At 37.6% G+C, this 27656-nt stretch overlaps 1 protein-coding gene across 1 annotated transcript in view; it reads right to left on the reverse strand.

Annotated features, from left to right (window-relative positions):
- Positions 1-27656, reverse strand: part of LOC149168244 (brefeldin A-inhibited guanine nucleotide-exchange protein 5-like) — a 240061-nt gene that overhangs the window by 108437 nt on the left and 103968 nt on the right. The window contains 14 exon segments of the mRNA XM_089424865.1: positions 11395-11564; positions 11711-12009; positions 12127-12293; positions 12583-12945; positions 13977-14125; positions 14609-14732; positions 14888-15127; positions 15284-15701; positions 15891-16517; positions 16667-16851; positions 16939-17049; positions 17331-17540; positions 17683-17781; positions 17905-18001. Coding sequence (XP_089280991.1) covers positions 11395-11564; positions 11711-12009; positions 12127-12293; positions 12583-12945; positions 13977-14125; positions 14609-14732; positions 14888-15127; positions 15284-15701; positions 15891-16517; positions 16667-16851; positions 16939-17049; positions 17331-17540; positions 17683-17781; positions 17905-18001 — 3259 coding nt within the window.

The raw sequence follows: 27656 nt of genomic DNA on the forward strand, positions 1-27656 counted from the left end.
TTTATGAATTAGTTAAATGTTATTTGGGGTCCATTTCCCCCTCCCAAACCCTATTTAACACACTCAAATGCTCTCTACTATTGATATGCTATTCAAATTTCATGGTAATATTAAATTCTTAAAGTAAAAGTGACATTCTCCTTAATCTTCATTTTCATCCTTTTACTTAAATTTTTAACATTACCATGAAATGACTCAGGATGTTTGAGAGTGGTTTCGGCCTCATTGGATTTCATATGGAGAAAGTAGAATTTTAGATTTCATTCAAAATCCAGCAGACTTATCAGTTTTTCAGGATTTCAGGATTGGAGGATTGCAATGTTTCCATTGAATTTTGTCATGTATTAGGGTATGGAACTCGTATTTAATCAAGAGCACCAATCCCTCTATGTACCTTGATGTTAGTGACATTGGTTGTCGAACTCCTCTGAGATTCGCTCCCAAACCAGGAGCTTCTGAAAATGTCACTCCCGCTCCCGTTTTCGCTCTCGCTCCCCACTTTCGCTCCTGCTCCCAACTTCCAAGTAACACTGAGCCAGATGATGTTGGCAACTCTAGCAGTAGCCAATGGTACTGGTCACAGACTTTTGTTGTAGAGACCATTTATAGCCTCCTTGGTTATGTGTTTTTGTTTTGATCTCTATATCATCATCGTGTATGTATTGGACAATGCATTGGGTGCCATTTTGATATAATGGATATATTCATGAGCCTACTTTGATCATATGTTGTCCTCTATCTATATTCTAATGTTGTGTGTTTGGAAACATGAATGAAAATATTTAAAATTATGTGTTTTTATAAAAAATAAGTATTTAATGTATGTTTTACAATGACCGAGTCATTGAAATCGAGCCGGCCGAGTTGATACCGAGTCGGAGTCGGAGTCGACCCTCGGCCGAGTCGGAGTCGGAGTTTTAAAACATTGATTGTGACTATGATAGAAAATCATTCTTCCTTAATCGTGCAACTGTGACAACAAAACAGTTTTCTTTAATTGTGCAACTGTGCCAATTAATTTTCACCAATGCTTTAAACTTTTGCCACAGTAATGTTAATTTGTGTGTCCTTAAATTTTAGTGACGGATACAAATTTATTTTACATGAGTTATATTAACCATATATGTCAATGTTATTTTTATTTTTTTATATTATATTTGTTATTTTTATTTTTTATTTTATTTTAACTTTGTATTATATAATGTTATAAAATGTTTTATATATTTAATATGTATGTTATAAAATATTATATATAAATATATAAAATGTTATTTATTATATATAAAATATTTATATTTTAGAAATATATATATGGATGAACTTAATGGCAGAATTTATTCGAACCTCATTAAAAAAATTGAATTTGAACTGAGTTTTATTCTTATCGAACCCGAACTCGAACCTCAACCATGTGACTTATGTTCTATGTACAACCAGTCAAGACTCAGTGCTTGGGATCATGTTTGGAGTCTGGACTCATAACATATATGATATACTTATTCATTCATGATATTTTGGACATATATTAATATTATGCATTGTTTAGACATGGCTTTGTTGAATATCAATGAAAAATGTTTCTTTTAATTCAATATATGTGTGTATATTGATTTATTGTATTTACCGATTTTTTCCTGATCCAATTAAAACTTTTCGCTCTTTTGCCTCGCTGATTTATTCAGGATTCCGAGTCTGGTAACATCTAAATGATAAACATAAATGACAGGTAATGTTCCACTATCATTTATATTGGGATTCTCATCATTAGTATCGCCCTTTGCCTCTACCTCAATACTCTAGGGACATTAGTCAGCACCACCCAATTTTGATGAAACTACCTAATCCAAGCATTAAAACATGCTATGAAAAGCCTAGCATGGTTGACCAATGATTTTTGTTTGAGTGAAGGGAAAATTTTTGCTAAGGCCCCGACAGAGGAGTCCAACAAGCAATATCATTAACGTCAAGGTACATAAAGCACTTGGTGCTCTTGATTAACTACCAATACCATACAGTCATAAATAATAGAATCTAATTAAAATAATACTAAAATTCTGAAAACTGGAAGTCCGCTAAATGTTAAATAGGATATGAAATTCTACTTTCTCCATATGAAGACTGATGAGGTTGGAAACCTAAGTTGCAGGAAACGTGGCCCTAGGGGGCGTTTCGCCAGGGGAAACGAAACGAAACGCGTTTCCCCGTACCGTACGGCCTGGAAACGCGTTTCCGGCCGTACGGCCACGTTTCCCGAAACAGAAACGTGGCCGTACGGCCGGAAACGCGTTTCCAGGCCATACGGGCCCCGTTTCCCCAAAAAAAACATTTGTTTTTTAATTTTTTTTTTTCTAATTTTTTTTTAAATTTTTTTAGGGTTTCCAGGATGTTCTAGAAACCATTTCTAAAGTTATAAAAGAGCAGTTTCTCTCATCAAACTATTCAGCAAGTCGTTTCTCTTGGAGATTGGCAGTTGTTTCAGCTAGGGTGTTTTGAGCAGTGAGCAAAGTAGATTTCAGTAGCAGGAGAAAGAGATTTCAGCAGCAAGAGAAAGAGATTTCAGCAGGAGATTTCTGTAGCAGCAGATTTGGCTCAGCTACAACCATATTTCTCTTCTCTTTTCTGGCATTTCGGGGTAGTTTCAACCACAGAAAATTAATTTGGGTAAGCCACATTCATTTTGTTAGTTTTTTCTTACTATTTCTTCAATTTTTCTAGGGTTTATGCAGCCAAAAATATGAAAAACGTTTTTTATTTATAGATTTGTTTTTTAAATTTATTTTTGCAGCAGATTTGGCTCAGCTACTGCCATATTTCTCCTCTTTTCTGGCATTTTAGGGTAGATTCAGCCACAGAAAATTAATTTGGGTAAGCCACATTCATTTCTTAGTTTTTTTCTTACTATTTCTTTAATTTTTCTATGGTTTATACAGCCAAAAATATGAAAAACGTTTTTATTATTTACAGATTTTTTTTTTAATTTTTTTTTGCAGCAATGGCTTCCAGCCAAAGTGCAGCTACAACTTCAAACCCTAGGGCCAACCCAAGGGCTGAATATTATCCTCTTTGGAGGCATGTGACGAAGCTTCAAAGATGTGGAGGTGGTGGCTCATGGGAATGGCGATGCAATCTTTGTAATAATACGTACAAGGGCTCCTACCCAAGAGTGAAGGCGCATCTATTGCATGGAGGAGGACAGGGGATTTCAGGTTGCACAAAAACATCAGATCCGTTGGTAAGGAGGGCATATCAAAGAGAGCAAGATGAGGCGGATGGTACTAAGAGAAGGCATGATGACCTTACTCAAGCTCCATCTAACATTGAGCCAAGGATTGTAGCTGAAGCAAGAAAGAGGAGAGCTGGTCACACTCAAGAACATGAACAACCAGCACCCAAAAATACCAGAGGCTCAGGGGCATCCCATTCAGTTCAGGATAGCAGAATTGCTAGATTGGTGAATGTGCAAGCAAGAGAAGAAGCTGATTCCAGAGTGGCTAGGTGCATTTATGCATGTGGTATCCCATTCAATGTTGTTCGCTCTCCTTACTGGCAAGATATGATAAGGGCAGTTAACAAAGCTCCTCAAGGGTACAAGGGGCCCAACTATGAGAAAGTCAAAACCCAGCTTCTCAAAAATGAGAAGGAACTTGTGGAGGACATTTTAGCTCCAATTCGTTCTTCCTGGAGTAGCTCTGGGGTTACCATAGTCTCAGATGGTTGGATAGATATGAGGCGCAGACCATTGATAAATATCATTGCCACTTCCCCCAAAGGAGCAATGTTTATCAAGGCAAAAGACTGCTCAGGAGAGGTGAAAGATGCACAGTTCATTACTGATGTTATTATAAAAGCTATTGAACAAATAGGGCCTAACAGGGTGGTGCAAGTTATCACGGATAATGCACCAGTTTGCAAAGCTGCAGGTTTAATTATTGAGGGGAGGTATGACCACATCTTTTGGACACCATGCATTGTCCATAATCTGAATCTGATCTTAGAGGAGATCGACAACAAAGTTTCCTGGATAAAGGAAGTCACAGGGGAAGCAAGGGAGATTATCAAATTCATCACCAACCACCACCAGTCTTGGGCCATATTTCGAGAGTACTCCAAATTGGAGTTGTTAAAAGTTGTTGAGACAAGATATGCCTCAAACTTCGTGATGTTGCGCCGCCTTGTTGAGGTTAAGCATGCATTAGTTTCTATGGTGGTGAGTCAACTTTGGATTGAGTGGAGACAAGCAGATTCAGAGCGGGGATATATGGTGCGTAGATTGTGCCTTGATGAGGATTGGTGGAGCTAGGTAGATTTCTTGCTAAAGTTCACAACCCCTGCATTTGAGCTTCTCCGGAGTGCTGACACTGACCAACCTTTCTTGGGAGAGGTATATGATGGCATGGATTCCATGGTTGAGAAAACTATGGAAATCATTTCGCAGGAGTCTCCACAACTTCTGTTTGTTGATGATCATTTTGCTGGTTTGATCAAGAAAATCATTGTTGACAGGTGGAACAATTTCAATACACCATTGCACACTTTAGCACATGCTTTGAACCCCAAATTTTATGATGAGGAGCTTATTGCTAAAAGCAATGGGAAGAGGAAGGCACCCCATAAGGATAGAGAGGTGGCTACTAGGGTGAAAAAAGCACTTATGAGAATGTTTCGTTCTCATCTACATAGGGAGGTAAAGGAGGAATTTGCCAGTTTTGCTGCAGGAATAGATGATTATGCAGATATATCAGCTTTGGAGGAGAGAAGCACCATGAATCCAGTTAGGTGGTGGATTTGTCATGGAGCAAATGGTGTACATTTGCAAAGCCTTGCCATTCGTATTCTTTCACAAGTGGCAAGCTCTTCATCAGCAGAAAATAATTGGAGCACTTATGGTTTTATTCATTCTGTGAAGCGCAATAGGTTGGGCTCACATAAAGCAGAGGATCTTGTTTATGTGCACTCCAACCTTCGCCTTGCATCTCGTAGGGGTCCAGAATACAATAGTAGTCCTTCTAAAGAATGGGATGTGGATGCAGAAAATCCTGATTTGGATCTCTCTCTTGCTGCCCTGAATATTGAGGACGATTCTGGAAGTGGAATTGGTGCATCATCTTCTTCAGCACCACCATCCACTGTTGAGCATTCTGCTGCTTCTATTTTTGATGAGGATTGTTATGATGAGGATTAGTCTTTTGTGACTTGTCTCTATAGTTCTTGCAGCCTTATAGTCTTTATTGTACTTGCAGCCTCATATACTAATATAAATAAAGGCTGATTTTGGATTTTCCAGTTCCTATATTTTTATTTTCATTATGTGATTATTCATGACTCATGAGTAAATGTGATGTAAATTTAATCTTAATGTTTAAGTAAATGTATCATTAATGCTTTATGATTGCACATATATATATTAATAATTTTTAAATATTTTTAATATATATATATTATTATATTATTATATATATTCGCGTTTCCACGTTTCCAAAATTTGGGGAGGTCGCGTTTCGTTTCGCTTCCCGTTTCGGAAACTCGTTTCCGTTTCCCCGTTTCGTGCAACTTACTTGGAAACACTCTCAAACATCCTAAAACAATTAATAGTAATGTTAAAAATTTAAGCAAAAATTCTTTTACTTAAATAATTTAACAATACCTTTAATTAACAACATTTTGGTGCAAACCGAGAGTGAAACCCTTTTTAAAGAAAAAAATTCTGATCTTGAAGGTTTTTAGAAGTCTCATTATTTCATATTTTTATTTCACCTTTGATTAGGCAATAACACCAAAAATGTGGGTCCCAACAATTAAATCAAAGAAAAAGTAGACAAATTTCGTTTGGAGCGCACTGTTTGTATGAAACACATTTCCGACATGTTAAATGTGTTTCAGCGAAGTTTCAGAGTTTCAACATGGAAATGCAGCGGAAACACAAGGAAGCCAAGTTTCCTGCAACATAGAAGGTATGTCATGGGTATCCTTGATAGTATGTCATGGGTGGCCTTGATACTTTAATGACCATTAAGACTAATTCATATCATCATCATGCATCACAATCCTCACTATACAATCTCACACAGGTTGACTGATACACAAATGAGGCTATAGCCTCCTCAACATATTCTTTTGGGGTCACGTCCCAAAACCCCAATTGTTGGACCACACCCCACAATTGTCCACATATATAATGTCAGCCAGTATCCCTGCGTAGTTTGATTACGTACACCTCAAGTGTAACACGACTCACACAGCTCAAATGGTCCTTGGTCAATTTTGTGTGGCTAATTCCAGATCCACGCAGTCTTGATACTGGATCCACGTTTCAGATATGGATACAGATACGGATCCACCAAGATCCACCTAATATCTGCCACGTAAACGGATCCTTCAAACCTGAAAACGTATCCCATGCTACCAAAACAAATATTGTACCAACTAGCCCTCAAACACCGGATCCCAAGCAAATAACATTCGAGTTTTTGGTTTATTTTTTATTTTTTCAGGATATTTGCCACTTGTTTGAAACCATGAAAACAAATACTCTATTTAGATTTTTAGTTATATTACTTATTAGCTATGAAACTGGATTCGTTGATAGAAGGCTACATGTCTGAATCCCACGAATCGGACATGGTTCATTGGAGATTCGAATCCCAGAATGGGACACGTCGTGTCCTAACAGGACACGCTCGAATCATGTACATGTCCCGTTAGGACACAACGTGTCCCGATTTTGGGATTCGAATCCCAAAAAATGAAACTCGCTGGCATAAAAAAGCATTGTTCTGTCATTCATTTACCATTTCTCTCTTTCAGTTTTGCATACATTGAGATGTGGGCAAGAAGCTAAGGGTTTGAAGCAAGGAGCTAAGGGTGTGGAGCGTTCGGCAAGGAGATTCAAGCACCAAGTAAGTGCATTTCATCTCTATTTTTTTGCATTTCTATTACAGCAGTTTGTATATGAATTTTTTTTACAAATTTGTGCATGTTTTGTTTATTTTTTTTACAGTATTCATGGCTCAATCAAGGGCAGTTAGGGGGCAAAGGAAGGGGAAGAATGTCTCCATTGGAGATGCCCCTCCTCCCCCAATATCATCAAAGTCTCCTGCAAGTAATGTTGAGGGAAGAGGAGGACCTAAAGACGACATTGATAAATATCCCTTGTTGAAATATGTCACGAGAGAGGATGGGACAAGTACCAAGGGGAAGGTAGGAGGCAATGTACAATGGAGATGCAACTTTTGTCACATTTCTTTCAAAAGCACATTTTACCATGTGAAAGGCCATTTGTTGGCTTTACCAAGTTGTGGAATTGGAGCTTGTAAAGTTGTTCCTTTACAAAAGAGGAAAGAAATGGAAAAGGAGTTCACTGTTAGTATGGCAAATGTGGCTGCAAAATCAGAAAAAACCAAGAATGAAGACCCCCTTCCATTTTTGAGGAAAGGCACAACCAAAGTTCCATTTGAGAGTTCTATTGGGGGACAAGCATCAAAAAGAAGAGCAATTTCACTTGGTCCAATGGACAAGATTTTTCAAAAAGAGAAACGGGAAGAGCTTGATCTCACCATTGCCTTGTTTTTCTATCAAAACTTCATATCATTTAATGTTGCACGCTCACCTCTATTTATTGAGATGTGCCGAGCTCTAACTCACGGGTCTCCATCATGGTATGTGCCTCCTGGTTCAGAGAAGCTTAGAACCACATTGTTGTCGAAGGCAAAAAAAGAGGTGCAAAAAATGCTTGAGCCTATTAAAGTATCATGGCCAACATCTGGGGTTAGCATTGTTTCTAATGGATGGACAGATCCAACACGACACCCAATCATCAACTTCATGGTGTCTTCCTTGAATGGTCCAGTTTTCTTGAAAGCAGTGGATACACTTAAAGAATACAAGGATGCACAATTTATGGATGAGTAATTTATTAAATTTATTGAAGATCTGGGTGTTGATTCTTGTGTGCAAATCATTACAGATAATGCACCTGTTTGCAAGGCTGCTGGCGTGATTGTGGAAGCTAAATATCTACAAGTGTTTGAGACACCTTGCATTGTCCATTCATTGAACTTAGCACTGAAATCCATTGCTTCTGATGTGCTTTGGATTGGTAACATTATTGAGGATGCACGACATATTCGTAACTTTGTACAAAATCATACAAATGTCCTCACTATCTACAAGGAGTACAACAATCTATCATTGTTGAAGATTGTTGATACACAGTTTGCCTCTTCATTCATCATGTTGAAGAGGTTGAGGGACGTCAAGACCACTCTTGGGGCCATGGATATTTCTGAGTTTTGGTCTTTTTGGAGAAAGACAGATCAAGTAGCCTCTAAAAGAGTGAAGGACACAGTGCTAGATGATGCTTGGTGGGAGAGGGTAGATCTAATTATTCAAATCATGGACCCTATCATTTCTTTGCTTCGATTTGCAGATACAGACAAACCCATCCTAGGAGAGGTTTATGAGGGATGGGATTCCATGATTCAGTCTGTGAGGAGCATTATTCTACAGAGTGAGTGCCCTGAGTATGAGACATCACCAGAGGCCTTCAGTGGTACTATACAAGATATTCTTGTCAGCAGATGGGACAAGAATTGCACACCTTTACACTGTTTGGCTCACTCATTAAACCCAAAATACTACAGCCATGAGTGGCTGAATGGTGGACCTTCCCACAGATTCCCTCCTCACATGGATGGTGAAATCTCACAGGGGAGGAAAGATGCATTCAGACGGGTTTTTCAGGATAGAGCATTGCTTGATGAGGTGGAGGATGCCTTTGCAAAGTTTTCCACTGGCGCTGGTCGATTTGCAGGATATGATGTGATTAGAGACAGGGGGGCTAAGAAGCCCTATTCTTGATGGGCAAATCATGGGGCAACAAGCCCTCCTCTTCGGCAGCTAGCCATGAGGCTCCTCTCTCAGGTGACTTCATCCTCTTGTTGCGAGACGAATTGGAGCACATATGGGAATTTGTATAGTGTGAGGAAGAGCAGGCTTGAGCAGTCCAGGGCAGAGACAATGGTCTATGTGCACACCAACCTTTGTCTTATTTACAAGCAGAGAGAAGAGTGGTTGAAGGGAAAGACAAAGATGTGGGATGTCTTTCCTGATGATATGGGTCTGGACAATAGTGTTGAGTTGGCATTGGCCAACATGGATCTCAATGATCCAGTGCTAGATCCTGTTAGATTTGATGACAGTGATATTTTAGAAGGGTCATCCTCTACACCAGCAAATGCAGAGGCGACTATGGATATAGGGGAGGAGGAGGATGCAGAGGAGAGCAGTGGTGACCATGATGATGAGGACATTGATGCTGATTCTGATGATGACTATGAGGATTGTTGACTCATGAGTCATGGGCTACCTATTGCCTTGAGGCTTGTATACCTATAGTTGTTTTATATTTTCTATTTCTATTTGCCATTGGCATTGCACTACCTATGTAACACATTTTGATTTGATGACTTAATGAGAAAACTACAGTTGTCAGTGTCTTTATCTTACTATCTTGTAAGTTGTCTTTCATTTATGAATCATGATTTATGTGACATGTATTTGAATTTTGTATGTACTATGCATGCTATAATGTTACTAACTTACTTTGTAAACAGTGAAACTAACATCTAGATGAAGATCTATGTTTGAAATCAATGAATTTGTATCATTAATGAGAATTTGTGTAAGAAATATATAATTTTTAATATATATATATATATATATATATATATATAACGAATCCTACGTGTCTTGTAACGGGGGGTCAACGTGTCTGAATCCGACTCTCGAATCCCCATGTCAGGTTACTTAGCTTATTAGTAATCTGTAGGTTGTATAGTCATATAAGTAAGTTATTAATTACCTATAGGTTGTATAGCACATGATCATTCTAGTAGGAAAGGTCTGACACATCAAAATTTTAACTTTGTTTTTTGATCATGCTAACACTAAAGCCTTGAGAAAATACATAGATAATCATATATAGTGCATGAAGGATGGTCGTGTCAATAACTTAATTAGCTTAATCCCATCCAACTCTAAATGAAGAGTCCTCTTAGAAGAATATAATACATAGACTATAGCAAGTTCTCAAATAGTGTATAATATTCATTTATCATTGTAACTAGATGGGAATTTTTAGATTTTGAGGCTAATTTCAAGGAAGAAGACAGGTTGATAATGATGTAGAATTGAAATATTCAAATGTTCAGCAGGTAGACCCAATTTTTGACATGTAGTTAGGCCTACTCAACATCATCATATCCATAGAGTGATCATTGATGAGATAATTTTGTATTTACAATTATACTTTTTCTATAAAGCATGTCGCATCATGATTTCAATATTTTAGATTTATAAGTTATCTAATGATTTCGGTCCTAATGTTTTATTTTTTGATGATTTTGATTTTGAACTTTGAATATGTTTATCTTAAATCAAAAAAAATATTATGGTATTTTTTGTACATGGTTTCCCCACCATATCCGAATCCTGGCTTTTCAAAAATTTGGTGGATCCGTATCCATTTCCATTTCCTGGTAACTTAGTTTCCAACAGATCAGTGTGCTGGCCACCAACACTAATCAACTGGGAATTCCACTAACCCATACTGGAAGCCTGCATTTGCTACAGGTTGGGTTTATTGACGATTACAAGGTACCAACATGACTTTTGCTGAACCTAATATATGATTCATCTGTTTTACTTTTCCCTTTTGCTTTATGCCACTCATCCATGGCATTTTTGGATTACATACAATGAGAACTGTCATGTCAAATTTTCAATATATATATTCTGGAAATTATTTGTGTCTTGTATTTTATTTTTCTGAAAAAAAGTGTATTTTTGCAATTTTATATTTGTGGAGTCTTAATCTTTTCAACTCCCAACTCTTTCCCAAGCCATGGATCAACATTGACACTTCAACCAAAACAGAATATCTCATGCATCGAATCAGGTCTGGCAACTTTGCTCCAAACAGGAGATGAATCAGGTAGAAAAACGATGGACAAAATACAAAATGAAGCTTAAGCAACAGTGAGAAAATTCCATTAAGAAATTAAAGCATGTTAGCTTAGAACACCAAAGAAACTTGTAATATGGACCAACAGTCTTTTAATTGAACACAGAATTTAAGCCAGTTATGAATTGCACCATGAGTTCTTCACCATTACAATAGAGTCCACACACTCATGTACCCACATTCCCCTACTGCCAAATAAAAAATAGGCATTCAACTGATTCATATTCTAAACGCACACCACATGACCAAGTTAACAGGACCAGGCAGTTGTTTTTTCCAGTGCAAAGGGAGTAGAAATAATAAAGTTTGTTAGTGTTCCATTGTTTGTCCCATCCACAGAAAATTTCTACCTTAAAAGGTGTTAGGCTGCATACCTCAGTAGGAGATGTTGGAACTAGAACATCTGCTGCGTGTCCCTTTTGCTTAAATGTAAGATTCTTAAGCAGAAGTGTATCCATCATGTTTCCCATTAGTTTTTGCCCAAAGGTTTGATTCGTAGGCAGATTTCCTCTTGGTGACCTTACATCCACTGATGATGACATGCCTGCAATAAGTCACCACAAAAAAAGGTACCAAAAAGTAGTTATATATTTTAAAAAGCTTAGCAGGCATTACTAAAATATAATGAAAGTCTGTGTAAAATACTCTTGATGAACTGGTTAAATAAATTGACTGAAATTTCAGAACAACCTCCAGAATTCTCGAGGTTTGACCTCCCTTGGCCATCTTGAACCCACACTTCTACACCAGACAGACTCTGTTGCCTTTGAACATCACCATTACTAATTCGTTGTGGTGTACTGGCAAATGAGTTTCCATTCTCATAGCTATAAGTGTCTCCATCTGACCCTGCACCAACGGTAGCAATTGTAGATGGAGTTCGATCTCCTTTCATGGCTTGGGTACTTGACATACTCATAGTTTTCCTTGTATAATCAAAACCCTGTGTGTTCAATAGTTCTAAGGGTTGGGTCGTGTAGGATGCATCGCTGCCCATTATATGACACACAAGTAGGCCATAGGATTAGAACATAAATTATCCAAGTTCAAAATTATAAATGGCCCAAATAAAAATCATGCATGAACACAAAACATGTACATCATACCGAATGCTTGTCAATAAAGTATCCCAATCCTTATCATTGAATTGGTGACCTCCAACCTTTATAAGATGTACCAAAGCACCACAAGAAATTGAAGCTACAGCTTGGTCTCGCTTTTTAGCACAATCTAACAACAGTCCCAGCAGTGATGGTAGCATAAATGAAACTTCCTGCAGATCGTATGAAATGGATAAGGGATATAGAAAACTAGTATGTTACGAGGATTTGAACTTTCCTGTGATCTGTTCATAAAAAATGAACAAGGGCAAAAGTAAAATTAATTTACTAAAATCCTAGAGAATGAACAGCCCTAAAACTAGAGATCACAATAACAAACAACAGCATAAGGCATCAACAGACCAAAACAGAGTTTCCATAGTTGTGACTATCTATATTCTTCACCAAAAACTAACAAAATGGGAAAAACTAATTGAATTGCATTACACATCCTTTGACTACCTTATAAAAGCTGCTGAAGAGATCACAAAGCAGTTGAAGGGAATGAATACATGTTTCACGAAGCCACTGGTCCCCAGAACCATGCACATTGCCATCCTTTCCTGCATGTCTCACTTGATCAAATATGGGGAACAATACACGATGAAATACATTTTCCCAGAATGTCGATTAGAATTTGTGACCTCTCTCCTTCAACAGATCAAAAAGCACCTCAAGTGCACAATTCCTCACTTCTGTCCGAGGATCAGAGGTTAAATCTGACAATCCCACAAGCATTGGAAACCAATAATGTTCTGTTAAATCAGTGTCTGCATCTATGCCAATAACTTCCACAGGATTCAAGGCCCCACCTGGAATTAGACCCTGCAAGGATGAAATATATTAGTTATATTGATGACTGAAGATCAAATGCTAAGATAAAATTTCAGAACTGTCCAAAGTGAAGATCCTGCAAAAAAAATGTATAGCAGTCAACAGTCAGTAGATTCATAATATTGGACATTCTTATTGAATTATAAGCATACGGAATTATATTATAACCATGCTTCTTGAAGGAGAATTTTCAATTGATTTTGTAGATGCAATGCATCAAGACCAGGAAATACAAGGCAAAAAAACACAGGAAAATAGAAACCTACCACTAATCTATGTCACGAGAGACAAGGAAAGAAAGGCATGGGGATTCAAGTGTCTCATATGGCTATGTAGACCCCGCAAAACAGGATACGTACACACACACACACATATATATAGAAATGAAATACGGAAAAAGATGTAAATGAACATTTACAAATTAGAAGTAAGAACTACATCAAATACACTAGAATAAAATTATAAACTAAAACCATACTCATTCATATAGATAACTGAACCAAAAACTCATCAAAGCATATCCTTTGTACCATTTTAAAAGGCCAAAAATACATTTTAATGCAACCTTTTAGCACCCCACATGGCAGATACACAGGCCCTGCTTGTCTGACACATCTGGGATAACCACCCAGCACAGGACATGTGTCCAATAAATGGACTCACAGCACAAGAGGCATTTAGGATCTATCGACCAATCATATATAGAATTTCAACTTTCAATACAATTTATTACAAAAGTTGTCCACAATCAGGTTCAAATTTAAATTTCAATAAATAACCAGAAAATTCAGTGCTTTTCAGATTTCATTACTTGGCCTAAAGTTTCAATACAAACACACTTGCCTTGGCAACTGCCTGAAATAAAATATGATTGTGTCAAACCTATAGCCAATGCTCTGCCTAAAATGGAATAAGATTTTAAAACCAAGCAACAATGCCTGCTCTATATCAATTGCTATAATTATGAATCCTTATTAACCAAAACTGCTGCCATAACTTTAAAAAGAAGCTCTTTTATATACCTCTGCAAGCCGATCTTCACAGATACGAAGCAGAGCAATGGCCTTCAAGCTAATTCGTGGACTACTTTTATTGTTAGCAAATCCAATAAGACAGTTGACACAATCCATGAAGCAATCCCCGACAACTTGATCAAAGTGTTCTAACACCACTGCAAAACCCACATGTTAGTGTCTTCTAACATAAAAGAGGCAATTAACGATATTCTTTAAGCTAAGGCACAGTGGACATTAAAAAGTTCAAATGAGATCAACATGCATCACATTTCATGGCATGTCCACTGCCGCGAAAAATGGCATTTCAAGCCAGCCAAATCACAGCTCTGAATCCATAAAAGCTATTTTATTCAATGTTGAGATAATCGCCATCGGGATTAAATCAGCGAGGGTCCGAAGAAAAAAAAATATAAAATTGGGATAAACTGACAAAAATTCGGCAAAATTTAAAAAAAAAAAATACAAAAATCAAGATTTTTTGGGAAAAAATCTCCAATTTAAGCGGCCAATTTAATCAGCCGATTTAATCCGCCACTTTAATCGGCCGATTTAATCGTTTCACGCAAAAAATTGTGATTTTCGCAACACTGATTTTATTGCATGAATCAAATACCATTATAAGAAACTATCATACATACCTTGCTCCACGTTCTCAAATGCACTTTCAGCAATGGATTCTGTTTCATCATCAGCAGCAGCTGTAAATATCATAAACACACTTCTCCAGCCAGATTTGATGCTCCCAACCTTCGATTTGATCATCTAATGTACAGTAACTCCCAGATTAATAGCTACTAAATACATACAATGGGAAAAACTAATTGAAGTCATTATGCTTCCTTGTAGAACTACTCTGAATGCATATATGCCTATCCATTGCTGTTGGGTAATAATAAACACAGACACATAAATCTTACCTGTACAATGCAGTCAACAATCAGAGTACGAATAGTTGCACTTCTACTATTTCGCATGAGGATAACAAATGGTTTCAAGATATCATTCTGAAAGGTAAACTTAGCAAGTTCTGCCCTCTCCAAATATTTCATACCAAGCTGTCTTAGCGAGTCAATTCCATACATAGAAATCTTCTCATCATGGTGGCTTCCCGCAGAGATAAAGTGATGTGAGAGAACTGACCATATTCTAGCCCAAACCTGAAACAGGGGGAAAGAGGAAGTTTATAAAAAAGGAATGTAGAAGACACAAACATAATTTAAAAGTTTTATTGAATTTACATAGGTAGAAGAGAAAGAGAACAATGAGAAATTTAAAGTCTTTATAACAAATATCAATGAGTTCGCACTCCTTACCATGCGTATCCGGGCCATGTTGTAGTAACTTATCTCAACAAGTTTTTGCAGACTAAAAATGCGGGCAGGTGTTTGTTTCAGTTCCTCAGCAGAGACACCACATAATGCTGTGAAAAACTCCACAATAGCATCACTTGGTAACTTTACACTATTCACAAATACTTGTTCAGTTGGCTTTCCAGTAAGTTCTTTTAGTGACTGAAGCAAAGAATCCCTCGATATCTGATTCGAACCATGCATAACCATTGCAGCAATAGATGGTGTTGATGTAATATACTCGAGCCTTGAAACACATTCTAAGACAGCATTCCAAGTATCCTGCAATGCATCAGTCTCAGTGTCGTTCAATATCAGCAAGGTCCGTAACGCCTCTACATTTTTGCTCCGCATCTCCTTTGGTGCATGCAGAAATGTAAATCTGCAAGTACCAAAACAAGGGCATTTTTATAGGGATCAGATCTAAAAGTTCTTATTATCTTTAGAAAAGTACAAGGATACAACCTATGGGTCAAATCGTCCTTGTTCAAAGAAGTTTTCACTTTATGTAAAGAAGATTAACAAATATGAACAATGAAGCTCAATGTCACATGAAAAGGATCATTCTAACCTTACTAGTGATGTCAAAAAAGCATATCTCATGGTATACATGCCAAGCACCCTTGTAAGATGGATGCCTAGTCTAAATCCCTCCATACAAAGAGGAACACTAGGTTTATTATCACTGTCCTCCATTGTCACTGAAAATGCCGCAAGTAAAGGCCATCCCACAGCCTCAAGCATAGGTCTCACAAGTTCCATCTGTTCAGCAGTGTAGAATACGCCCCTCTTTGCCCCAGCCTACTTAAAAAACGCTTGTGTGCGCTTGACAATTTCCTCACTTTCCTTCTTCGTGTCATCTGCTGCCTTTAGTCTTGGCATGGCCAAATTCAGTATACTAATGATCCGGCCTCTCTCCTCAGTGTCTGGCTTTTGCCTACTACTCTTGCCTGAGTCAACATTGTCATCCTTCATCTTTATCTCCTCTTTCAATACAGAATCATAAATTTCTTCTAACAGCTCCTTGGGAGCACATTCTTCGGCATCACTTGTTGAGTTCATCCGGACAAAATCAGATTTTGACATTTTAGGCCACACCATAGGATTGTGTGCATCTGTATTTAGCATTATTACTGCATATGCAAGTACGTAAGCTGTATCTGCATTCTTGAAGAGTCCTGGATTATCCCGACAATACCTGTTAACAATAACCCACCTAAGTCATTTAATACTGGGGCAAGGTATATTCTCAGACAATTCCAGTAAGAATATATCATATATATTTAGAAGATAATAAAAATCCCATTAACAATAACTTTCTGTTCACCTATACTCAACTATACCTACCGCTCTGCAAATTTCTCCATAATACAATCAATCTTTTGAGCTTCACCAGGTAGACGAAATCCTTTAAGAAACTCACGAATTGTACTATCAAATTTCATGCCAGCAAAGTTCATTGCATCTACATAAGCATGCATAATAGCAAGCGGGAATTCTTCATGCTGACCCAAAAAATCACCAATCATCGCCTGCAACACAATAAATTAATCAGAGCTTGTCTGGCACTGAGGAAAAGCAAATGCTCCCATTAAAATATAAAATTGATCAGTGCAAACCTTATCCAGGCCAGGTGTTGTTCTTAGAAAATGTGCTACTGCCTGGGGTGTCTTCTCGACCAACATATTAGACAGAAGATAGTCAACCCCTTTATTAGCCTTCCTATTGAACTGCATAGATTATAAAATTTTGAATCAGTATAGAAGAACTTCATGAGAAAAATCAAAAGATACTCTGGCATAAACCATTTCCAAAATTTTCAAGTATAACCTCTAGAAAATTCAATGTCGAACCAAAAAAGAAAATTCATTGCTACACCATACATGTCATTTGTTCTCACTTTGTTGCAATTGTACTTTAGAAAGTAATATATATTAAAACTTCAATAAATTAAGCATTTTACACAGCTGCTTCACTGGTATGTCTCTTGGTTGAAGTTACACTCCGTTACCTCTGCAATTGCAGCTTCCATTGTTGATTTATGAGCCTTGGCCTTTTGAAAATGACTAGGTATGTCCTCTTTGATCCTAAATTCATCTGTTGGTAGAATCCCAGCTGAACTAGACTCCTTTTCAGGAAGTGTACTATCAATTGTATGCTCCTTTGATAGTTGATGAGCATTTGCCCACGTTACTAACGATTTTAGCACATTCACAGGACACTGAACAAACATATGACAGTAAACAATCAGTTAATCTACAAATTTGGACTTGTAGAGAAACTATTGAAAGGCGGTAAGGATGGTTGGACTTAAATATTTCCTATTGGCCACCACTCTTAGAGCTAAATAATAAAAGCTATACCTGTAGCGATGATACTTTTATGGATGTGTTCTGTGCAAGAGTTATGGAGCTGGGATCTGTATTTAATGTACCCTGTGCAATCCTCGACAGAGCATTGACCTTCAACCTCATAAAAAAGGAATTCTCAAAGTCAAATTTCGATAGTTCTTCAAAATTAGGAAAGAAAACAATTGATATAATTGATTACCTCACTGAAACATTAAAAATAGGATATAGTCTTACCATTCGCTCAAACAGATTGGTAGCCTCTAAATCACAGTCATAGTTCACAAATATATCTGCCAGCATCTGAGAATCCTTGCTGACTTTTTCAAGCAACCTACAGAGTAAAGAGTGATAGATGTGAATGTAACTGACTATAGGTAAAATGAATTCACAACATAAACAATTGTAGAAAAAATATAGGTTTAGTTTCATGGTCCACGAGTCCTAACATCTATACAAATTCGTGCAGCTACAAACCACTCATTGTAATCAACAGAAGACAAATAACCTACCTGAATATAGATTTTCATGAAACTGAATAATCATTGCTTAGAGAGGGACTACCAGTAATGGATGGAACTAACTGTTAGTTCTTATTTTGTTGCTCTGAGCCTTTCCTCCATTAACCATCATTTTCTGCCATTTCCTTGTTTTAGGGATTTTCTACTTTTAGCAGTTTTATTTTTACATTAGAGTCGACAGGTTGACTAGTGAGTAGTCATAGCCCTTGGCATTCATTGGCCTGTGTTCACCACGTACAGGAGTTTGTTCGGCATGTGTTGGCATGTGGTCACCTAACGGAGGAATGTGTTTGGCATGTATTTGCGTCATTGCATGTGTCTACATATTCTTGGCATTTGGGGTGCATTAATTGTGGAGTTATAGAGAGCAATGTGCTTGCAACATATTCGCATCTGGCCACTACATAGAGAAATGTGTTAGGCATTACTCCCTATTGCACTCAAATTTTCAAGTTCCAATGAAGCGGAAGTACCAATTTTTTCAACAAGGATCGGATCACATAACAACAGTCTGTGTGTCATAGTCATCCCATTCTACAAGTTATATATTGTAAATGATCTTAGTAAAACCATGAGTCTATGTAACAACCTAGGTAAGCCTATAATTTGATGACAAACTCCATCCTAGGAGGTTTTTTAACCTCGCTAATTACCTGTGTTTTTCGACATGGCTAATCAGAAGAGTTTTTTCCCTCCAGCTTAAACCCCCAAAGCTAAGGTCAAATTTACTGTCGAATTATTAGGTGAGACCTAGTGTTTTAGTCGACTCTGATGTAAAAGTGGTTTGGAAATAATTTAAGCTAATTGGAATCATATTGAGTGGCAGATGGGTTATGTGGCTTGAGGGTCTAAGACGCATGTGCATTCCCTCTTTGAGTTTTTAAATGAAAAAATCATATGTATTGAAGAGTTGGAAAATTAATTAATCCCCTCATGTGTAAATTAATTAATTTTTCTGACAAAATAAAATTAAATCCTAAGCTAGAAAATTAATTAATTAGAGTCAAAATTAAATTGTCTAAGAAAATGAATTCTCCAAATGGAAAAATCATGGGTCTTAAAAGAATCAAATTTTAAAGGTCCTCCACCAAAAGAATATTGTCCTTTTCAAGAAAATTTGGACTTTTGTGGTTAAACCAAAGTCAATTTTTTGAAGAAATTAGCTCTAAATAATTAGTTTTGAGCTAATTAAAATAAAATTAAATGATAAATTCGAAAATCCCTCAAAAATAAGAAATCAAGGGTCAAGAGTTAAGTTGACAGGACAGAGGATGGGCGGGGCAGAATGCCACTTGCCCGACCAGTACAGGAATAGTGGAGTGGTCATTACACCCGGCGCACGGCACATTCGCATGAACGGTTTTCAGGATACGCAAGGCCATCGGATCAGCTGGAACGCCAGGCTCGCAGTGAGGGAGTTAAGACTCGCACGCACCAGCATGCAGCGGAAGGCACAAGCCATCAAGGGAGCAGTAATGGGAGGAGACTCCCAAGACAAGGCTGGTAACTTTAAAGCTGGAGAAAGGCCGAGGAAGATGGACATTTCGGTGGCTCTGCCGCTCCGCCAGCATACCTTAGCACATGCAAAGAAATTCAGGGAGAAGGAGGGGAATTGGACCCCGGCGCTGATGGTCTTGGCCTTCCTTGCGAGGCTGGTTATTCTCCTCCCCGAGTATCGCTCAGGTATCGCAAATTGGCCCTCTCATTCATATTTCTTGGCAACTGATCTCTGTGTTTGGTTTTGGGTCTCGTACACGCGCAGGGATTTGGCACACCTAAAGGAAAAGCCCAAACTTGGCAGAGGAGGCTCAATTAGAAGGCAACGCCGCATCCAAGGTATTGCCCTACAGTTACATTCCTGGACCTGGGCCACCGTCAACTGCAGGATGCCTCGATTGAGACCTAGATTGGGTAGCCGCAGGGGGCAGCCGAGAAGAGCCCCAACGGATTCATCCTCCAGCGACTTGAATCATCCTCCGAGGCGAGGGCTTTCTTCTCGCAGCAGAAGAGGAAGATCTCAAGCCTCTAACTCTCGGCCCGGACCTATCCCTACCTCTGGTTCCGCCATATTCACCTTTGACAGTGCTCTAAACAGGCCCAGGATCACAGCCTATTTTACAGTGGTTTTTCAGGAGGAAAGTTTAGCTGATGATTTAAGGACTCAGGCAGGAAATTCGAGGGCAATCCCGGACCCCTCTTCATCTTTTCAGCTGGCTACGGAAAATACCCCTCAGCGGGAAACAAACGAACAAAGGGGCAGCGCACGGGAGGCGATGATGGTAGATCTGGGTCCTGAAGCTCAGAATGTGACACAGACAGAGGAACCACCTGATATGGGCTGGTGTCGAATTATTGAAGAGCCCATTGATGAATAGAGATGCCACCCACGCTTCTTTTTTTTGGTAGGATGCCCCTCTCCACTGGGCACGGTTGTAAGGCGACTCGGTTATGGGTTTCTGGTATACCTCAGTTCTTTTTTGAGTTTTTGAATTGTCTCATGTTTCAGAGATCATTCCCCTGCGTGGGAAACAAAATTAGGCAATTTTCAAATGTGCTTGTTTTGGACAGAACTGCCTCCTGCAGGAGCAGAGTGCTTGACTACGGTCATGATGTAAATTTACTATCTCCCTGTTAATATAATAGATATAGTTTTACGTAGAAAAAAAAAAAAAGATCTTGAAATATTTATGAATGGCCAAGATTATTTTGACAAGGATCAAAGAAACTAGTTATTATTTTTCCATTTGAAGGATTTATCTATAAATTAGAGAGTCATTTGAGTCTCTAGTCATCTTAGTCTCTGGTTAGAATTTTGTTGAAGCATTGTGTAAACTATTGTCCCGCTGGGAACTATTTTTTCTATCATATTAAAAGACTTTGGGGTGCAATTCAAGGTGTTCTTACTTATTGATTTGTGGTATGTGCTGACTACGGGCATCTCTATGTTGTGTTGAATATTGGTAAGATCTGTTTTTCCATTAGATGGAGATAAAATCATACTGTTGATAGTTTTGGGATAATCTTAGGTGGTTTGATTCTCCATATGATCTAACAGATTATTTTTTGAGATAATTACAGTGTTTGCAGGTACTTCAGTCCTTGGCCTCCAAGTTCACAATCTTGGGCAAGAATCATTGTTGCTTGGATCTCTGGTTTTTATATGGTGGCTTTAATCTTCGCTTGGGCTAAAGTAAATCATTAATTTTTCTTTAGCATTTTAGTCATTCTTTCAACTAAAAAAAATAAAAATAAAAAATATTTTCTCAAAATCCATTTAAAAACCCATGCATATTTTGTAAATAAGATTGTAAATTGTAATTGTAATTTATTTTTCTAACTTGGGTTGGGGTTTTAGAGTTATTTTGTATATATTTGGGGTTTGGGTGTTTCTATTTTCATTTTTGCAGGTTAAATCAAGGAGTTAAGTGGAAGAAGAGCTAAATCTAGACCCTTGAGGGTAAGATCTAGTCCTTTGAAATTTTTTGCATGTTCCCCACAACAAAATTTTCAAAAAATCAAAGAGTTGAAGCATAAAAAAAAATTCAAAGCAAGGGTTTTCAGTTTTTGGCTTTCTCGAGGCCAAATCTACCTCCTCCAAACCTAGCGTCTCTCTCTTTTGAGCTGCGTCAGCCCTCCTTGCCCTTTGTGTCATTTTTCAGCCCTCCTAGGCCGGTAGTAAGCCCCTCCTAGGCCTGCGTAGGCCTCTCCTTCTCCCTTGGCCCTCTCTCCTCCTCTTACTTCGCTGCAGCCCTCTAAGGGTTTGCGACTCCCTTGTGGAGGCTTTAGGCCCTAGGCCCTAGGCCTTGGCGCTTGGCCCCTAGACCCCTATTTTTCAAGCACTAGCCTCTCTGCGCAAAGAGTTGGCCCTTCTTGATCATTTCCAACCTCCTTGTGGCCCGATCTATCATCCTAGCTCATTTCTCCCAATAAATCCGCTTCCTTTGTCCTAGTTCTCCAAATTTTGGCATCTTTTGCTCCAAAATTGACATGAAACCCTAATCTGAAGATTTAAGTCTAAATACTTAGTGGTTTTGCAGGTTTAAGGTCTCAAAATTCATACCTAATAGGCGGCAAGCTAATCCCAAAGTTTCAACAATTTTCAACGATGGGATCTTCAAGGCCTTGGGCCTAGGATTTGATTTCCAAACCCTCGTTTTGCTTTATTTTCATTACAGCATTAAATCATTAATTTCTAGGCCCTAAAATCATATTCTAGTTGGTCAAAACCGATTAAAGTTGCAAAATCTAGGTTTTTACAAGTTTTGGCCACTTGGGCTCTCTATTTTGACCTAAATCTAACATTTTAGCTTGCTGGAATTTACTGCATAACTGTGAAATTCAACTCTGAAATATTTTTGAAACATATACTTAATTAGTACTAAAATTTTGAAATTTCAGTTCTCCGGCAAAAACTCACTATTTTTAGACACTTGGGGCAGCGTTCAGTGTTTTTAGCTTGCTAATCTGTAACTAACTGACTGATGTAATTAGTTTATCGGTTCTGAAATTTCTGAATCATATTCTCTAAAAATTCAAAAAAAAAAAACTATTTTTTTCAATTTTTAGAAGTATTTGGCAGCTATTTTTGGCTAGATTAATCTGTTGGTCTGTGGTTAACTCACCGCTGTAATAATCATATCATATCTAAAAATTACTAAGGCAAACTCATCTAGAGCCCTAAATTTGAAATTCTCATGTTCTAGTGCATTTTGCTATTTCTGGGCATATTGGATATCTAGTTTGGGGAGTTTTTATCTTGCTGATCTATTTTTATTTACTGTTGTAATCTTAAAATCAGATCTGAAATATTGTTGAATACTCCATCATAAAGTGTGCTAAGGAAACTAATTTACATTGTTGTTCAAATTGGAAATTCCATGCTTCAATGTGTTGAGTAATTTTCATTATTTAAAGTGGTTTATGCATTGTTGTTATACATTGGTAAATATAAATTTTCAGAAGTAGTATTGCTGATATAAACTATCATAAATATGTGATCAGCGTCTTGTTTGACTGCTGTTAGCATTTGGCATCTCGGGTATCTTGGTATATTGTTAAAATTTATCGTGTTTAAGATTTACATTTCACTATTGTTAAGTACCCTTAAAAGGTTTCTAATCAAAGTACTTAAACAACTTAATAAAACCTTAACTCAAGATAAATCTCACTCATAGTTTCTTGCATGAGCATCCTAGATCTAGACGTGCATTAATAATTTACCACCTAGCATAAGCTAGGTTGATAGAGATATAGGTCAACCCTTCTTATCTAGCTTGAGGGGCCTCGGCAACTCTTCGATGGTTAACACGATGACCTTGCAGTCATCAGAGCCATAGTGTCTGCAGTGCCGGAGGCATCAAGTGATAGAAGCCTAACAAAAGGTATCGTTAATCAGGTCCTAGCCTGCTTCCTGTTAGCCTCCTTCCCACAACCTACCTTGGAGCCCAGCTTGAAAATAGTTTAACTAAAGTTACAATTAGACTAGGCATTTAACTAAATTTTACCAAGACCACTGCATCTCACACAAGTCCTAGGATTTGCATATCATATAGGTTAGTCAATCATTCAAGCAGCGGGTGTCCATCCGGCCATTTGGTTTCAATTCATAAGAAGCAAGAATTTGTGACTCCATTAAGGCACTAGTCTCATAATATCATAATAGAAAATCTAATTTAATCATAATCTTGCTTAAATTCAACCAAGTGTATAGGCCACTCATCTGTGTCTCCCAATTAAGTTGACTTCTCAACTTGCTTTCCTTCACTTCATTCCATGGGGACTACCCCCCATAGCCTATTGTTGGGAGACAACTAGAACGGAGTGGGCAGGGATCAGAGTGATAGCCCCCATCCTAAACGTTGTCGCAGTGGCTATACAATCCGGGCGACAACACTACCCATTCTTGGAAAATGTGGGATCCATTACTTCCAGAGCTATATTTTTCTATTCTTAGATATTTTCGCATTCAGGCAACCCTCTAGTTGTTGATTTGGGGTGGCATTGGATCTGCTCTAGCCATGAAAATTAGTGGGGAGGCTAAAGCACATGAGATCTCCAAGACCCAGAAATGGTTTGGGCAGATTCTAACTAATTGGATTAGAAGGTTCCAAAAGTCATCGATCAAGCCAAATATAATCTTAGCTGTTGATTAGAGATTTAATCTCGACCATTGATGGACCAATGAGAAAAGTATAAGAGGAGGCTTGAGGGTCAGTTGGAAAATACATAAGAGTGATCAGTGATTCATTTTGCTAAAGCGGGGTTGCTAAGCAAAAGTGAATTAGTGATCAACAGCGAGGGGCAGTGAGTACGAGGCAAGGAGGCAGGGACAATACTAGGAGACCAGCACAGAAGCGGAGAGAGTCAGAGCAACAGTGAATCCAGGCCACGCAGAGCCTAGCAAAGGCAACGCAGAGCCCAGAGAGATTGCTTCATCCATGCAGAGCACATAAGGAGTGGCACAGAGGCTGCGCAGTGCCTCAGAGGGCTGACATAGAGAGTCCTGGGGCTGACGCAGATTAGCAGGAGGTTGACACAGAGGCCAGAAGGGCCAACGTTGAGCTTCAATTGCGCTGGAGAGGATTTCGTGGAACAGGATTTCTGAATACCTGCCATATATTTTTCTCTGTCGGGTGAGCTGGTTTAGGCAGCCAGTTGTACTCCGATAAACTGCACAATAATATAACCCTCTGAATAGCTGCACCGGTTTTCCTGCATTGGGTTTTTCCGAGGACATTGGTCCAAAAATAGCAGTGTCACTTGTGTGCTTGTTTTCTTTCAGTTGATGATCTATAGATGTTGATACTGTACTTGTGTATTTTCAGTATTTACATGGTAAATAACTTGTTAAGTAATTAAACAAGTAGGAGGAAATAAACCATAAATAAAACAAAATAGTAAATAGCTTGTTAAGTAATTAAAAAAAGAGGCATGTTTGTAGTTCGTGAAAAGGTACTTACCTGGCTATATATACAGGACCCTCATTCCCAATTGTATCATCATTATTACTCATACATTTTAATCTAAATTCTTGTATCTCAATGGAGATCTTTATATTCCAAGTCTTTTGGAGTATTTAACGAGAAGAATGAACTTTGTTCACTTCATTTGGTATCAGAGCAGTTTGATCCTCTGACTGCTTCACTATTGCACAAAGCCATGCTCTCCGATCCAAGGCCTTGGCCATTTAAAAAAAAAAAGAGTATTATAAAACAAGTATTATATTAAAAAAAGGGTTAAAAAAATTAAAAATAAAAATAAAAATATTACAATTAGAAAACATCATATAGAAAATAAATAATAATATAAATTATTTAAATATATATATATAGATATATATTCAAATAAAATAAAAATATCTGCTACAGCCACCTTCAATGATAGACAGTTGTCGCCACGTGTACTGACCAGCCAACCATCGGCATCCTGTGACGGTTTTTGCAATTTGACTGATCTGCCCTGCTGCACGATGCCATCGTCCGCCTCAACCCTGCAGCATTCTCGAACAACCCACTGCACGTTGTTACCCTCACAGTCGGAGTCTGTTCCCCTGTCGCCTACAACACTACCTATCCGTGTTCTGCAATCAACGTGCACTGCCTCCCTGTCTGGCTTTTCTCTATCACTTTTATACCACACACCACACAAGGAGTTGTAATCATTTTCGTACTCTCCATTCTAAGTGTATTACATGAACCGCAATTACCACACATTCAGCCATGCCACTGCACACAAATCCCCCTATTCCTGTTGCCTTTTACAGTGATTGTTGACACCCTCGCCTTTCTTTTTGGTCATCTGTCAATCGGCCCGTTGGCCCACGCCCATCCCTACGTCCATTTTACCGACCACTTCTTCTTTCGACAGTCGCACCCTTTGACGGTCAATGTTCACAACATCTGTTAGTTTTTTAATTAAATTATATATATTTATATTTATAATTACTATATATTCTAGTTATTAATACTAATTAATTAATATTTAGTTAATTAAAGTAAAAAATCAAAAGTGTTAAAAAAGGGGGGTATTTTAAATATAAAATACAAAAGAATAAAAAAATAAAGATAAGAAATAAAAGGTATATTACAGAGGGAGAAGAATATTAAGGAGTTTGGAAATCTTTGAAAATAATTATAAAGAAAATTATTTAATTAAAAAATAATAATAATATTTCAAAGTTCAAAAGATGAAGCAAATGGAGTCTAATTCAGAAATGGAGGAAGGCCGATTTTCCTATGAAGGTATTCCAATCGTAAATTTTAGATTATTTACATTAAAGGAGTGTATCCGAGTGAAAGAGATTAATATCGTTATTAATCCAAGAATCGAGAATAATCACATCAATATTAATTTGGCAAATCAACTATTAGTTCTAGAGCCAAATATAGGTGAACGAAAAGGTTTTTTTGGCAGAAAAGAATATGAAATTAATGATTTACAAGTGACGGTTGATCATTATGAGTACATATCTCAATTTCGTGTGGTAACTATGTTTGACAAAGAGGTTGACATAATTCTCGGTCGACCTTGGTTCAAAGAATTAGTCACATTCATTTTAAACACACAAAAAAAAAATCTTGATGATCCCTTACAAGAGGAAGATGATCATGTTCCAAGACATGACATCAGAATTGAATCATTGATAATGCTTTCATCAAAAGAACTCAAGGATATTTCGAAATCAATGTTTCAAGAGAATCCAGAAACAATATCAAGGAAGCAGAAAGAACTTGAAGAATTCATATCCAACAAAAATAAGGAATATTCATGTTTGAAGGAGCATAATCAAAAACTACTTATGCAAGTGAGAAAATGTAAAGCTAAGAAACATCAGTTAGAACAAGAAAAGGAAATTTCTGAAAAGAAACTCAACGAAAGTCTATCAGGAAAATAAGAGGAAGTTTATGCTTAAAAAACCTTAACCAAAGGTTATTAGAACAAATCAATTGTTTAAAGAATGAGGAGCTTGAATACCAAAATAAAGTAGACTTAGGAAGTGAGGAACTTTTATGTCTCAGAAGCCATAAACAAAGACTACTAAGGATGATAAGAAATCATTGAAAAGCAAATTACAAAGAACTTATCACGAAAGAAGTGTCAAGTCTTCAGTCCAAGTTGAAGAAAGAGAAATGAATACCGATTCAATCAATATCACAACTCAAGAAGAGGAGAAACCAATAGAAGTTAAAATATATATTCAGATGTTGCAGTTCAAACGAAGGAAACTCCAAGTGAAGATTTTGTAACCAACTCGACGACATCAGAACCTGAAGTATATTAGAATCTTGCCACGCACATGATAAGAGAAACCAAAAGAACTCTTTATCTACATCTGAATCACAAAAACAGACATTTCAATCAATCTACGAATCTGTATCACTCAGAACATAAAAACAAACTTATGTTCCAAAGCATACTGAAGTGTGCACAACTCAATCTAGTGATAACCGTTCATCACAAGTTTCCAGT

This window comes from Pinus tabuliformis, chromosome 4_2, assembly GCF_031772625.1.
Source record: "Pinus tabuliformis cultivar Carrire ecotype Pingquan chromosome 4_2, CPIR1, whole genome shotgun sequence".
Taxonomy (NCBI): Eukaryota; Viridiplantae; Streptophyta; class Pinopsida; order Pinales; family Pinaceae; genus Pinus; species Pinus tabuliformis.